Source organism: Hypanus sabinus, chromosome 20, assembly GCF_030144855.1.
Source record: "Hypanus sabinus isolate sHypSab1 chromosome 20, sHypSab1.hap1, whole genome shotgun sequence".
Lineage (NCBI taxonomy): Eukaryota > Metazoa > Chordata > Chondrichthyes > Myliobatiformes > Dasyatidae > Hypanus > Hypanus sabinus.
The window spans coordinates 9947740-9963127 of record NC_082725.1 but is presented as its reverse complement, the minus strand read 5'-3'; the positions used below and the strand labels follow the sequence as shown (position 1 = coordinate 9963127).

Genomic DNA, 15388 nt, shown 5'->3' with positions numbered 1-15388 from the left:
TAGACTTTTAGCCAACTAACATGTTTTTATAAGCATTGTGGTCGATGAGTACATTGCAAGAGGCTGCTAACTTGTAGGTGCCCAAATATTGTCATAACCAAATTTTTCCACATCTAATGACTGAATGTTTTCTGTCACTAATTGCTGTGTAACAACTGCAAGTGAATACTCTCATTGACTGCTCTCAATGCTCTCTGTATTCTAGTGATGATTCAACTGTGGTTATCCTAACTTGGATCCTTATTGGTCTCTGTAACCTAGTAATTTGAGTTCCTTCGAGTCCTCTGCTTTGAAAATTTCGAAAATTCTTGCCAATGACCTTAGGGTTGAATGTCTTTCAGGGGCATTTCAAATTTACCACATAATTTAATCCAAAAATGCTTGTGCCTTGTAGGCTGTGTTTCCATTAATTTATCAAATGTATTTCAGGGAAAATGCACAACAGGTGGGTGGGGAGTGGTGTACCTGCCTTCACTAGCACTTGGGCAGTGCATTCTGGATTCCAACTATCCTTAAGTAAAAATCATCTTTCTCAGGCCCCATTTAAACCTCTTTACTCCGATATGGTGAAGTTTCCTATTTTCTATCCTATCTATGCCCCTCGTGATTTTGTGATCTCTTCAGGCTCCCCCTCACCCTTGAAATTTCAAGGAAATCAAGCCGAGCCTATCCACTCTTTCATTTTAACTGAAATGCTGCATTCTAGGCAACATCCTTGTGAAAAACAAACTGCTAGAGGAATCCAGTGGGTCAGCTAGCAACTGTGGGAGGAAAATGGACAGGCGATGTTTCTCATAGACGAAGGTTGTTGACTTGAAATGTTGGCTCTTTCCGTACCGGGGATTTCATCTGCCTAACTGCTGGGGAATTAGTTTTCAAGAACCTCTACTGGAACAAAACCTCACCAACCAATGGCAGAAAGTTTAAATTTTCCATTTTTGCTCCTACATGGGGTAGAAATTTAATTGGAACATAAAATGAGAGACAAATTACTACCTAAATGTTCTTACTGACAGTACTTTCACCTGTAATTTATCCTCAGGAAGAGAATGAAAGAAGTCGAGCTTTTGCAGAAGAATTGGCTCATGTACAAGAAAAACTGGATCAACAGTTAAAAATAAATACCACCCTCAAGCAAGAAGCTACAGAGGATATTCAGTATAAGGTAAAACCAGTCAACAATGGTTAAGTCAGGGAAAAAAAATAGTGGTTTGGCAATCTGACTATTGCTGCCTTTAAATTTTGCCAACAAACATCAGTGATATATATTGCATAATTGTACTGAAATATCTTAAATTTGCAAAATTTCAGAAATAGCTATGGAAAATTCATTCATTTATATATTTCTATTCAGTTGTGTGCCGTGGTATTATTCAGGTTAACGGTTTGGATAAGAATGTAGTGTAGATCATCTGAGAAAGTATGCCTAGGAATGGTAGCTGTAAGTTAACTCATAATTGCAAACTGTTGTATTTTGAGAAGTTTAAAACAGGTCAGGACTTCCATAGTAAATGGCAGGTGTTGATTTTGGAGAGGGCAGATGCTGGGATCTGTAGTAACAAACAATCTGCTGGAGTAATTTTGCATATGAAGCAGTGTCTGTGGGCCAGAAGGAATTGTCAACACTGGGTCACAGCTCTGCAGGAGGACAACTATAAGTACATTGTTCCTTAAAAGTGGCACACAGTTTGACAGAGTGCTGAAAAAATTATCTGGCACTCTTGTTGTCATTTGTAAAGTAAAATCTTCAGTATTTGGCCATGGGCATATTTGAAGCATATTTCACAATCGATACTGAATGTGGATAAATAGGTACATTCCAAATCAATATGCTTCCGAACCCATTTTTATTATGCAGAAGTCAAATTAGTTACATAGTTGGAGATTTAAAAACAGAAACAATATTGTGGTACAAGTACAACTTTACACAGAATTTTCCAATGAAAAATATTGTCTGAAAATCTCATTTTTAAGGATGAACTTGACTTGGGCGAGCTCCTTACCTCTCACAGTATGACTAATTTGCCTGTAATAACGCAGGTCTATTAAGCAATGTTAATTTCGAGTAATGTTTTTATCAAATTCACAATAAGATGGCTAAAATTGAACTAGCTTTGAAATAGTGTTTTTGGCAAACTTCAGCAGAGTACAGCATTTTGATCAGTATCATTGAACGTATTTGGTTATTTGAATTCACATTTAGTTCAAGTTTAATTCTCATTCAAACATACAAATGTATGCAGCTAAATGAAACAGCATTCCCCCAGGGTCATGCCCAGGTCATGTTCTCTTCTCACTGCTGCCATTGGGACCACCAGGTTCAAGAACAGTTACAGTGCCTATAAAAAAGCATTCACCCCCCCCCCCCCCGGAAGTTTTGATGTTTTATTGTTTCACAACATTGAATCATAGTGGATTTAATTTGTTTTTTTTTAACCCTTGCACCCTCACCCTCATGCCCACACTCCTGCATCACCACATGCAACCCTGCGATTCATTTTCTTATGGGTATTTGCCATAAATATAAGAAACAATAGAATCAATGAAAGACTGCACCCAACATGGCTGACAAACAACCAATGTGTAAAGACAACAAACTGTAAACACAAAGAGTAAAAAAAATAGTAATAATATTACAAACCCCATTTCCAGAAAAGTTGGGATAATTTCCAAAATGCAATAAAAACAAAAATCTGTGATATGTTAATTCATGTGAACCTTTATTTAACTGACAAAAGTACGAAGAAAAAATTTTCAATAGTTTTACTGATCAACTTAATTGTATTTTGTAAATATACACAAATTTAGAATTTGATGGCTGCGACACACACAACAAAAGTTGGGACAGAGTTAAAATAAGATTGAAAAGTGCACAGAATATTCAAGTAACACCGGTTTGGAAGACGCCACATTAAGCAGGCTAATTGGTAGCAGGTGAGGTATCATGACTGGGTATAAAAGTAGCGTCCATCAAAGGCTCAGTCTTTGCAAGCAAGGATGGGTCGTGGCTCACCCCTCTGTGCTAAAATTCATTTGAGAATTGTTAGTCAGTTCAAAAGGAACATTTCTCAATGCAAGATTGCAGAGAATTTAGGTCTTTCAACATCTACAGTACATAATATTGTGAAAAGATTCAGAGAATTCAGAGACATCTCAGTGCGTAAAGGGCAAGGTCGGAAACCACTGTTGAATGCACGTGATCTTCGAGCCCTCAGGCGGCACTGTCTAAGAAACCGTCATGCTACTGTGACAATTATAACCACCTGGGCTCAGGAATACTTCGGAAAACAATTGTCACTTAACACAGTCCGTTGCTGCATCCAGAAATGCAACTTGAAACTGTACTACGCAAGGAAGAAGCCATACAACAACTCTATGCAGAAACGCCGGTGAGTTCTCTGGGCCCTAGCTATTCTCAGATGGATTGAAAGACTGTGGAACCGTGTGCTGTGGTCAGATGAGTCCACATTTCAGCTAGTTTTCGGAAAAAATGGGTGTCGAGTTCTCCGTGCCAAAGATAAAAACAACCATCCTGATTGTTATCAGCGAAAGGTGCAAAAGCCAGCAATTGTGATGGTATGGGGGGTGCATCAGTGCCCAGGGCATGGGTGAGTTGCATGTATGTGAAGGTACCATTGACTCTGAGGCATATATTAGGATTTTAGAGAGATGTATGTTGCCATCAAGGCGACGTCTCTTCCCGGGACTTCCATGCTTATTTCAGCAGGACAATGCCAGACCACATTCTGCATGGGATACAACAGCATGGCTTTGTAGACACAGAGTGCATGTGCTTGACTGGTCTGCTGCCAGTTCAGATCTATCTTCTATTGAAAATGTATGGTGCATCATGAAAAGGAGAATCAGACACTGGAGACCACGGACTGTTGAACAGTTGAAGTTTTATATCAAGCAAGAATGGACAAGATTTCCAATTGCAAATCTACTACAATTAGTATCCTCAGTTCCAAAACGATTAAACAGTGTTATTAAAAGGAAAGGTGATGTAACATAATGGTAAGCATGCCTCTGTCCCAACTTTTGTTGAGTGTGTTGCAGCCATCAAATTCTAAATTTGTGTATATTTACAAAATACAATTAAGTTGGTCAGTAAAAATATTGAAAATCTTTACTTTTGTCAGTTAAATAAAGGTTCACATGAATTAACATATCACAGATTTTTGTTTTTATTGCATTTTGGAAAATATCCCAACTTTTCTGGAAATGGGGTTTGTAAATAAATAAGCAATAAAAATTGAGAACAAGAATTGAAGGGTCCCTGAAAGTGAAACAGTAGGTTGTAGGAACAGTTCAGTGATGGGCTGTGAAGTTATCCCTTTTGGTTCAGGAACCTGATGGTTGAAGGATAACAGTTCCTGAAGCTGGTAGTGTAGGTTCTGAGCCTCTGTATCTTCCCAATGGCAGCAGCGAGAAGGGAGCATGGCCTGGAAAGGTAGGGGACCTTGATGATGGTTGCTGCTGCTTTCCTGCAACACGGCTCCATATAAATGTGCTCAGTGGCAGAGAGGGCTTAACCCATGATGGACTGGGCTGTATCCACTACTATTTGTAGTGGAAGTCAGTTACCTATTAAGTCTCTCCTACCTCACAGAGCTGTTCCATTAGCTGACTTATTCCTTTGTAGCCCATTCTCTGTCATGTATCTGTTAATACCTCACTGATTCTCCCACCAAACATGTACACGAAGGCAATTTATATCTCCAGCAACTTGGGCTGGATCCTGATTCTTAGTGCTGTCTGTGTATTTGTATGCTTTCCCTGGGATTGCATTGGATTCTGCTGGCCTAAAAACATAGAACATAGAACAGAACAGCACTGTACGAGCTCTTCGGCGCATGACGTTGAGCCAACCTTTTTACCTACTCCAAGATCAATGTTCCCCTTCCTTTTCATCCATGTGCAACTTTCATCCATATTTCCTGACGTTTCAAAGATCTATATAATAGTAGGTTATTTGGCCACTGAGGATTGTTCCTAGTGTGCAAGTGAGGTAGAATTAAGGGGGAGTTGATGGCAAAGCAGGAATAATAAATTGCAGGGCAGTGGGATATTCCTGTGAACTGGCATTGGTGAAAATGATTACTTCCCATGAAAATTTGTGGGAAGCTTTGGATGATATTTGTGTATGTAATTCAAAGTGAGGGTTCTAAATGAAAGGCTCATTCACAGAACAAGGCGAGATGGCGGAAGTGTTACCATATTAAAATGCAATTTTTGAGAGAAGGGCTATTTATCAGAGGAAAATCTGTTTTGGTTGAATCAAGGGTAGTGCCATAGGGTAAAACTGCAGTGCTGTGGGAAAACTTAATATTCTGACTGCAAGAAAGTGGTTTGACTTGTGATGGTGTCTACACATCATAGCGGGCATAAGTATGGTAATAAAGGCTTAGCACAATACTTGTGCTTCAGTAATATTAAATGGAAGCAGAGGCATTATTATTCTTACCGCAAACTGTTTCTTCCAGGCTCTACTCTCAGAGAAAGAGCAAGAAATAAAGGAACTCAGAGCAAAATTAGCACAGGTTGGTAAAGAAAAAGAAATGCTGGAAGTGCTGAATAACGTAAGTACTTCAATCTTATCCAGTACATTTTCTGAGTTCTGAAGTGCAATGATGACAATTTGTCTTGCAGTAGCAGTACAGTGCAAACACATAAAATTACTATAAATTACAATTAAGTAAAGCAGTCATGGGTTTTCTGAGCACTGCTCAGAAATCTGTTAACAGGGTTGAATCTGTTTTTGATTCATTGAGTGTGGGTCTTTAGGCTCCTATTGCTCCTTCCTGAGAATAACAAGAAAAGGGCATGTTCTGCATGGTGGCGTCCTTAGATGTGGATGCAGCCTTCTTGAAGACATCTTCAATATTGAGGAGGGTTGTGTCCTTGATGGAGCTGGCTGAGTCAAAACCCTGTACCGCCTCTAGTGATCTTGTGCATTGGAGCTTCTTGGCCAATCAGAATGCTCTCCACAGTATATCTGTAGAAATTTGCAAGAGCCTTTAGCAACATATCAAATCTCTCAACCTTCTAGTGAAGTAGAGCTGCTGGTGTGCCACCTTGACTACTACATCGGTGTGTGGAACTGATAGATACTCTGAGACATTGATGTCCAGGAACCTGAAGCCACTCACCCTTTCCATTGCAGACCCCTCAGTGTCAACTGTTGTGTGTTCTCCCAACTTCCCCTTCCTGAAGGTTACATTTCCTTGGTCTTACTGACAGTGAATGCTCTGAGATTCTACCAGCAGTGGTGTTATTTGCAAACTTATAGATGGTGTTTATGAGTGTGGAGGGAACAGAGTAGTAAGCGTAGCACACATCCTTGAAGTGTGCTTGTGTGTTGATGTCAACTTGCAGGAGATGTAATCACTAATCTGTTTTGACTATGGTCTTCTGATAAGGAAGTCAAGGACCCCAGTTGCAGAGAGAGGTACAGAGGCCCTGGTTTACAAGTTTGGCAGTCAATACTGAGGTGCTGATGATATTTAACACTGAGCTGTAATCGATAATCAACAGCCTGATGTATGTTTTGCTGTTGTCTGGGTGCTCCAAAGCCAAGTAAGATCGTTTTCGCTGCAGACCTGTTATAGATTAGCTTTATCTGTCATGTGTGCATCAAAACATACTGCAAAATGCGTCATTTGCGTCAAAAGACGGCACATTCCGAGGTATGTGCTGGGGGTAGCCAGCAAGCATAGTCATGCTTTCGGCACCAACGCAGCTCACTAATCCTAACCTGTACACCTTTGGAATTTGGAAGGAAACCAAAACACCAGGATAAAACACGTAGTCTCAGGGAAAATGCATTAGCTGCTATGGTACCATGTGGTGGTAGGTGAATTGCAGCATGTCCAGTTCTTTGCTCAGACTGAAGTAAATTCTAGTCGTGACCAACCTCGAGAAGCAGTTTGTTGTGAGAGATGTGAATACTGCTGGGTGGTGGTCACTGAAGCAGCTCTCCCTTCTCTTCCTGGTCACCAGTATGATTACTGCTCTTCTGAAGCAGATGGAAACCTTGGACACAGCAGTAAAAGGTTGAAGATGCCGTTGAATACTTCAGCCAATTAGTGGCACAGGTTTTCAGTATCTGACCAGGCACATCATGAAATACCCTTTTGAATGATGTTGAAACAGGGTCACCAGAAGCTGTAGGGATTTTCCCAGGTTTAGTGTTATACCTCCTTTGAAAGCATGTATAAAATCACTTAACTCATCAAGGAGTGAAGCACCACTACCATTCATGCTGTTAAGTTTCATTTTGTAGGAAGTAATGGCATGCAAACATTAGCACAGCTGTTGCGCATCCAATTGTGTCTCTAATTTCACATAGAAATACCTCATGATGGCCCACCTAGACTTCTTGAATGCCATATCTCGACCTCAGCAAACTGAATCTCCTGATTCATTCAGTACTTCCGGTTTGGGAATTAGATAATCTTCAAAGTGACAGCAAAGAGTTTTTTGAATTTTGTATTTCATTCTCTATCCATACCTGACCAAAACCTTCTGTATACAGACAGACATACTTTATTGATCCTGAGGGAAACTGGGTTTCGTTACAGCCACACCAACCAAGAATAGTGTAGAAATATAGCAATATAAAACCATAAATTAAATAATAATAAGTTAATCATGCCAAGTGGAAATAAGTCCAGGACCAGCTTATTGGCTCAGGGTGTCTGACACTCCGAGAGAGGAGTTGTAGTGTTTGATGACCACAGGCAGGAATGACTTCCTGTGACGCTCAGTGTTACATCTCGGTGAAATGAGTCTGGCTGAATGTACTCCTGTGCCTAATCAGTACATTATGGAGTCATTGTCCAAGATGGCATGCAACTTGGACAGCATCCTCTTTTCAGACACCACCGTCAGAGAGTCCAGTTCCACCCCAACGACATCACTGGCATTACGAATGAGTTTGTTGATTCTGTTGGTGTCTGCTACCCTCAGCCTGCTGCCCCAGCACACAACAGCAAACATGATAGCACTGGCCACCACAGCCTCGTAGAACATCCTCAGCATCATCCGGCAGATGTTAAATGACCTCAGTCTCCTCAGGAAATAGAGATGGCTCTGACCCTTCTTGTAGACATCCTCAGTGTTCTTTGACCAGTCCAGTTTATTGTCAATTTGTATCCCCAGGTATTTGTAATCCTCCACCATTTCCACACTGACCCCTTAGATGGAAACAGGGGTCACCAGTGCCTTAGCCCTCCTCAGGTTCACCACCAGCTCCTTAGTCTTTTTCACATTAAGCTGCAGGCGATTCTGCTCGCACCATGTGACAAGGTTTCCCACCATAGCCCTGTACTCAGCCTAATCTCCCTTGCTGATGCATCCAACTATGGCAGAGTCATCAGAAAACTTCTGAAGATGGCAAGACTCTGCAGTAGTTGAAGTCCAAGGTGTAGATGGTGAAGAGAAAGGGAGACAGGACAGTCCCCTGTGGAGCCCCAGTGCTGCTCACCACTCTGTCTGACACACAGTGTTACAAGTGCACGTACTGTGGTCTGCCAGTCAGGTAATCAATAATCCATAACACCAGGGAAGCATCCACCTGCATCACTGTCTGCTTCTCACCCAGCAGAGCAGGGCGGATGGTGTTGAACGCACTGGAGATGTCAAAAAGCATGACCCTCACAGTGCTCGCCGGCTTGTCCAGGTGGGCGTAGACACGGTTCAGCAGGAAGACAATGGCATTCTCAACTCCTAGTCGGGGCTGATAGGTGAACTGGAGGGGTCTAAGTGTGGCCTAACCATAGGCCGGAGCTGCTGTAGAAGAAGTCTTTCCAGGGTCTTCATGATGTGGGAGGTCAATGCCACTGGTCTGTAGTCATTGGAGCCACTGTTCCAAAACAAAAGAAAGGACAAGAGTGCACAATGTTAGTGCATCTGCAAAACATGTCATTGAATCTGTTCGAAAAGTTCATGATTCTATACTACATAGTAAAGATTATCTTACATGTAATGTTGTAAATTATGAATGCAGTTTGTAAAACAAAGTTTTTCTTAAGAACTAATTAAAATATTATCCTTTGGCTTGTAAACTTAGAACAAACAATTTAATTTTGAAATGCTTTTCCTGGATGTCATCTGGCTGTTTAACAAAGTTTGTATCTTTGTTAAAGATACTTATTTTGGCCCTGGCTGAACGTTACTCAGCTAACTTCATTCTCTCTTCTGCAGGGATTTTCAAAAGAGATAAGCAAGCAAGCTGGTGAAAGAGTTCATGAAGACGATGACTCACAAAGGTCAAAACCCCCACATGACCAGGAGATACTTCAATATCCAAATCCATATGCCTTTGAGGCTCCACTAGTACCCACAAAACATCCTGAACTGCTGTTTGGAAATCCTTATGCTGAGCCTGCAAGAGGTTTGTATTTATATTCTGACCCATCCTTTCCCCGATGTGTTGATAGATCAACATGATACTATTCATAAATTAGCCATTAAAGTATTTATTTTTGTCACTTACAGTAAGTTGACATTTTTTCCTGATGCTTAGGCTCTGATGGAGCAGCTGGAGCTCTTTATTCTGAAGAGATGCATAAAGTTTCTACAGGCATCCCTCCATGGGGATCAGATACTGCTGTGGTCTGCAGCCAACCTTCTCGTAACTTCAGTCGGCCAGATGGCCTCGAGGACCCAGATGAGCTTATTAATGCAAGTTCTATTTGTTTTTCACTTGCTTTTAAAGAAATAATGATTGCTTTACTGCACGAAAGCAAAGGCTTTGGCATATCATTAGGTCTGGCCACCTGTGGTTCAGAAACAATGTTAACTTATTGTACAAATGAGTTTCAATTGTAAGTTTTCACACATCTTAGAACATGGGTAAATGAAGTAATGCGTTTAGTACAATTCATGCATCAACCATCTGACTGCTGAGTGCAGTGAATTATTTTCATATGTGTTTAATATCAATGCATTGGTTAACAAAAATCACACTTCTTCCTGCTTAAGTGTAAATATTAGGGCAATGTTTCGCTGAATACAGAGATGTTTAAGCATTTGCTATAACTTTATAGTTAGCTAAGTGGAAGTTGTTCTATCAAGCCCAAAGGTTTTTCACCTCTTTTTGGTAGATGCTTTGGTCTATTGTACTTGCCAGTTCCCAGTATTCTGGAAAAACTAAGTGACTGACACCTTTCTCAGAAAGGTAGGTTTTCAGGATTGAGTGGAAATAGGAGAGAGAATTGCAGAGATTTAGAAGTTAACCCTAGAGTTTTGGACATGCCTGCTTGTATGCATGCAGACTGAGCTCCAAGCCATAGTTGATTCATTCTCTGAAGCATAGAGGAGTTTGGGCCTTTTGTGATGTCTACAAGTTAGCTTGGCTCTGCTGCGCAGCTCTGCCCTCCAGCAAGAAAGTTTCATGGCAAGACCCTGAAAAGCATGGAAAAAGGTACTTGAAACTCTCAGACCAAGCACAAAATTTATGATGTCATGATGATTTATCTCTGCCTTTCCCTATGCTTCTGACACTTGGTCTATCTACTGCAGGCACAACAATGCACTGTCTATGTAGAATGTTCCAAGTTCACTGGAAGAAGAAGAGACAACTGTCTTATCCTATCTGAGGCCACATCCTTTAATGTCCTGGTGAAGGGTCTCATACTGAAACATCAGCTGTTTATGCCTTTCCATAAATGCTGCTCTGCCTGACCTGCTGAATTCCTGTTGCATTGTCTGTGTTGCCAAGGCCAACATTGACATCATTAAGGCTCTGATTGTTTTTAGTAGCTGCATTGAGGAGTCACTGTTGCTCCCATGCCTGATTCAAGATTCCTAAAGCAGACATGCTAAGCTCTTCTGTGGAAACAGATTATACAACCCCCCCGCCCCCCACCCCACCAAAAAGCAGGCCGAGGAAGTGATTTAGGATGTACTCAAAGCTTCCTTGCAAATTCCTGGCCATGTCCTCTGAAATTGGTGAAGGAACATTGATCATAAGAAGGTTAAGTAAAAGCACTGGTAGCAGTCTGTAGCCCTGCATAACAGGCAGAAAGACTCAATCCAGTCATCCATCCAACCTGGCAGGCAGCTATTACCATTTTGTGGAAAGCACTTGTGTTGCCTACATTGGCATCAATTAGTCAGCTAAGAACCCACAAAATCACAGAGAAGCCAAGTTATTCTCAATCCTAAGGGATTGTCCGAGAAGAGAAGATTTGTGCAAATTAAGACAAGGACACCAGAATTTTGTGACCTCTTGATGCTGAAGTCATGAAGTTGGAAAAATCAAGTTTAACGTTTGCATTGCTAAAGATTTCATAGAACATCGAATGTCACAGCACAATACAAGCCCAAGAATAATCTAAACCTTTCCCTCCTACGTAGTCCTCTATATTTCTATCATTTTTGTGCTGATCTAAGAGTCTCTTAAATGTCCCTAATGTAACTGCCTCTACTAACACCGCTGGCATTGCATTCTACTGTATTTTTATATTTTTAAAAAAGTACCTCTAACAGTTTCTCTTCCCACCCCTCATGCCTGCATACTTTCTATCAATCATCTTAAAGTGATTTCCTGTCATATTAGCCATTTCCACCCTGGGAAAATCTGTCTGTCCACCTGATCTATAAGACCATACAATATAGAAGCAGAATTAGGCCATTTGGCCGATTGAGTCTGCTCCACCATTTCATCATGGCTGATGCAATTTTCCTCTTAGCCCCAATCTCCTGCCTTCTCCCCATATCCCTTCATGCCCTGACCAATCAAGAATTATCAACCTCTGCCTTAAATATACACAAGTACTTGGCTTCCATGGCTGCTGTGGCAAAGAATTAATAAGAAATTCCTCCTCTTCATTTCTGTTCTAAAAGGATGCTCCTCCATTCTGAGGCTGTGAATGCCTGTCTTAGACTCTTCCCACCATAGGAAATATCCTCTCCACATCCACTCTATTCAGGCCTTTCTCCATTTGATAGGTTTCAATGAGGTCACCTCTCATTCTTATGAATTCTGGTGAATACAAGCTCAAGGCAATTAAATGCTCTTCATATGACAAGCCATTCAATTCTGGAATCATTTTCATGAACCTCCTTTGAACCCTCTCCATTTTCACCACTGCTTTTCATAGATAAGGGGCCGAAAACTGCTCACAGTATCCCAAGTGAGGCCTCCCCAGTGCTTTTATAAAGCCTCAACATTACATCCTTACTTTTATATTCTAGTTCTCCTGAAATGAATGCTAACATCTCATTTGCTTTTCTCACCATAGACTCAAACTGCAAATTAACCTTTAGGGAAGTCCTTTTGCACCTCAGTTTTTTGGTGAAAAATGGATTTTTCTCTCCATTTAGAAAATAGTGTACACTTTTATTTTTTTCTACCAAAGTGCTTGATTACACACTTCCTGACACTATATTCCATCTCCCATTTCTTTGCCCATTCTCCTAATCTGTCTCAGTTCTTCTGTATTCTCTCTAATTCCTCAAGACTAGCTACTCCTCCACCTATCTACATATTGTCTGAAAACTTTGCAATAAAGCAATCAATTCTATCTTCCAAGTCATTGACATATAATGTAAAAAAAACTGTTCAAACACAAACCCTTCTGGAACACCACTAATTATCAGCATCCAACCAGAAAAAGCTTTCTTTTCCAACAAATTTGTCAGGCAAGATTTTCACTTGAAGAAAGCACGCTGGCCTATTTTATCATGTGCCTCCAAGTACCCTGTGACTTCATCCTTGAGAATTGACTCCCACATCTTTCCAACCACTGAGATCAAACTGACTCGTTTTCTTTGTTCTGCCTATCTCCTTTCTTGAAGAGTGGAGTAATATTTGCAATTTTCTAGTTCTCCAGAACCATTCCAGAATCTAGTGATTCTTGAAAGATCATTACCAATACCTCCAGAATCTCTTAAGCCACCTCTTTCAGAACCCAGGGGTATACACCATCTGGTCCAGATGACTTATCTACCTTCAGACCTTTTAGTTTCCCGAAGAACTTGCTCTCTAGTTTGGTAACTTCACATGCTTCATGTTCCCTGACACATGGAACTTCCACCATACTCCTAGTGTCTTCCATAGTGAAGGCTGATGCAAAATACTATTCGGTTTGTATGCCATTTCATTGTCCCCCATTACTACCTCTCCAACATTGATTGGAGAGGTGGTAAGTGATCTGATATCCAGTCTCGTCGCTCTTTTTTACTTTATGTATCAAAAGAAGCTTTTGTTATTCTTGTTAATATTATTGCCTAGCATACTTTCAAATTCCTTCTTTACCTTCATGAATTTTTATTTGCTTCTGTTGGCCTTTGAAAGCTTCCTGATATTCTAACTTCCCACTGATTTTTATTTGCTCTATTATATGGCCTCTCTTTGGCTTTTATGTTGGTGTTGACTTCTCTAGTTAGTCATGGTTCTGTTGTTTTTTCTTTAGAATCCTTCTTCCTCTTTGGGATGTCTATCTCCTGTGGCTTCCAAGCTGCTTCCAGAAATTCCAGCCATTATTGCTCTGTTGTCATATCTGCCAGTGTTCTTTTCCAATCAATTTGGGTCAACTGCTCTCTTTTGCATCTGTAATTCCCTTTACTCCACTATTCCTCCTTATCATCTTGTGAACCTCTATCATCACTTCTTGTTCTCTTTCGCTCCCAAGGAGAAAAGCCCTAGCTCGCTCAACCTTTTCTCATAAGACGTGCTCTCTAATCCAGGCAGCATCTTGGTAAATCTCCTCTTCACCCTCTCTAAAGCTTCTGCATCCCTTCTATAATGAAGCAACACATAACTAGTAGTAGAAGAGCTGAGCACAATATTAATTAGAATATAAAAAAACAAGGATTTGATGCTGAGGGTCACTTGGAGCATTGTGAGCAGTTTTGGGCCCCTTATCTAAGAAAGGATGAGCTGGCATTGGAGGGAGTTCAAAGGAGATTCATGAAAATAATTCCAGGAATGAAATACTTGTCATATGAGTAGTGTTTGATGGCCCTGGGCCTATACTTGTTGGTATTTAGAAGAATGAAACCTATTGAATATTGAAAGGCCTAGATAGAGTGGATGTGATGAGGATGTTTCCTATTGTGAGAGAGTCTAGGAGCAGAAGACACAGCCTCAGAATAGAGGGACGTCCATTTAAAATGGAGATGAGTAATATCTTTAGCCAGAGGGTGTTGAATCTGTGGAATTAATTGCCACAGTCAGCTGTGGAGGCCAGATGATTAGGTGTATTTAAGGCAGAGATTGATAGATTCCTGATAAATCAGGGTATGAAAAGTTACAGGGAGAAAACAGAATGGGGTTGAGAGGAAAATGGATCAGCTATGATCAAGTTGCAGACCAGACTCATAGGCAGAATGGCCTAATTCTGCTCCTATATCTTATCGTCTTATTGTGGATGAAAGTCAACGTCTCCAGTTAGTTTCCAATTAAATTTATTTTAATTTTTTGATTTTTATGTAATTGGCGCATAGTAACTTAAGATTAGTATTAGATGGTTTGGATAAAAGAAAAATGTGAATTTATTTTCTGGTGGCAATTTTTTGTGCTTTGTGAATTTCAAGTAGCAGAGCTCCATTGTTTGGAATTTTGTTCACAATGAGTACAGCAGTATCATGACCTGTTTCTCATTTGGTCTAGTTTGCTGCGTTTAATTGCTATTAACCTTTGTTGAAGCTGAGCAGTGTACAGACAGAAACTATTTCAAATCCAGGGCTCAGCATCTGAGGAAAGGAGAATGATTTTCACCTTCCTGACTTTTGTCCTTTCTCTGCCTGCTATTGCATATAATTAGAGGAACTGTCACAAGTTTCCCAGCACATCGAAAGAATAGAAATTTGCACTCAGCGATGTTACCTACCATGGTACTCATTCTGCATTTCTAATATGACCATCCTTAGTGCAAGTACTACATGTGACAAGTTCTTTTCGTCATCTGCTGCAGTTTAATTAGCACTGTATTCACTCTGATCTAAGTGCCTTTGATCCTCTTTGCCCTTCTGCAAACCCATGAGGAAGAGCGCTTGTGTCTTGTGCTCATTTGCTGACATAGCTCAGCTTTTGTAATGAGACAGAGGGATTCTAATGTGTTCCAATGAGCAGATTGTCTTTGGGTCAGAGGTTTTACAAAATTGTAAGTCCTATAAAGAACATGAAACTGGCTTAATGTTTTAGAAATGAGAGGGTATGTTGTTTTCTTTGTTTCATAGGCCATTTTAAATATACTTTTGTCAGATTATCATCTTTCAAAAGCAGAATGATTTTAGTCATTTATGTATGATTAAATAGATTCTTCACATAAACATACATACTACAATAATGGAATTTTGTCAGGAATCTTGGAGCATTATTTCAGCTAAATTGAAACTAATATTGCTGCAGTAACTGTGTTTGCATTTTCTTATA

General features: G+C 40.4%; 1 protein-coding gene across 1 annotated transcript in view; it reads left to right on the top strand.

Annotated features, from left to right (window-relative positions):
• The window catches only part of tax1bp1b (Tax1 (human T-cell leukemia virus type I) binding protein 1b), a 98260-nt gene that overhangs the window by 69400 nt on the left and 13472 nt on the right, over nt 1-15388 (top strand). Inside the window, exons 13-16 of the mRNA XM_059945057.1 lie at nt 1043-1165; nt 5487-5582; nt 9208-9397; nt 9530-9687. Of these exons, the coding sequence (XP_059801040.1) occupies nt 1043-1165; nt 5487-5582; nt 9208-9397; nt 9530-9687 (567 nt within the window). The remainder of the gene's footprint in view (nt 1-1042; nt 1166-5486; nt 5583-9207; nt 9398-9529; nt 9688-15388) is intronic.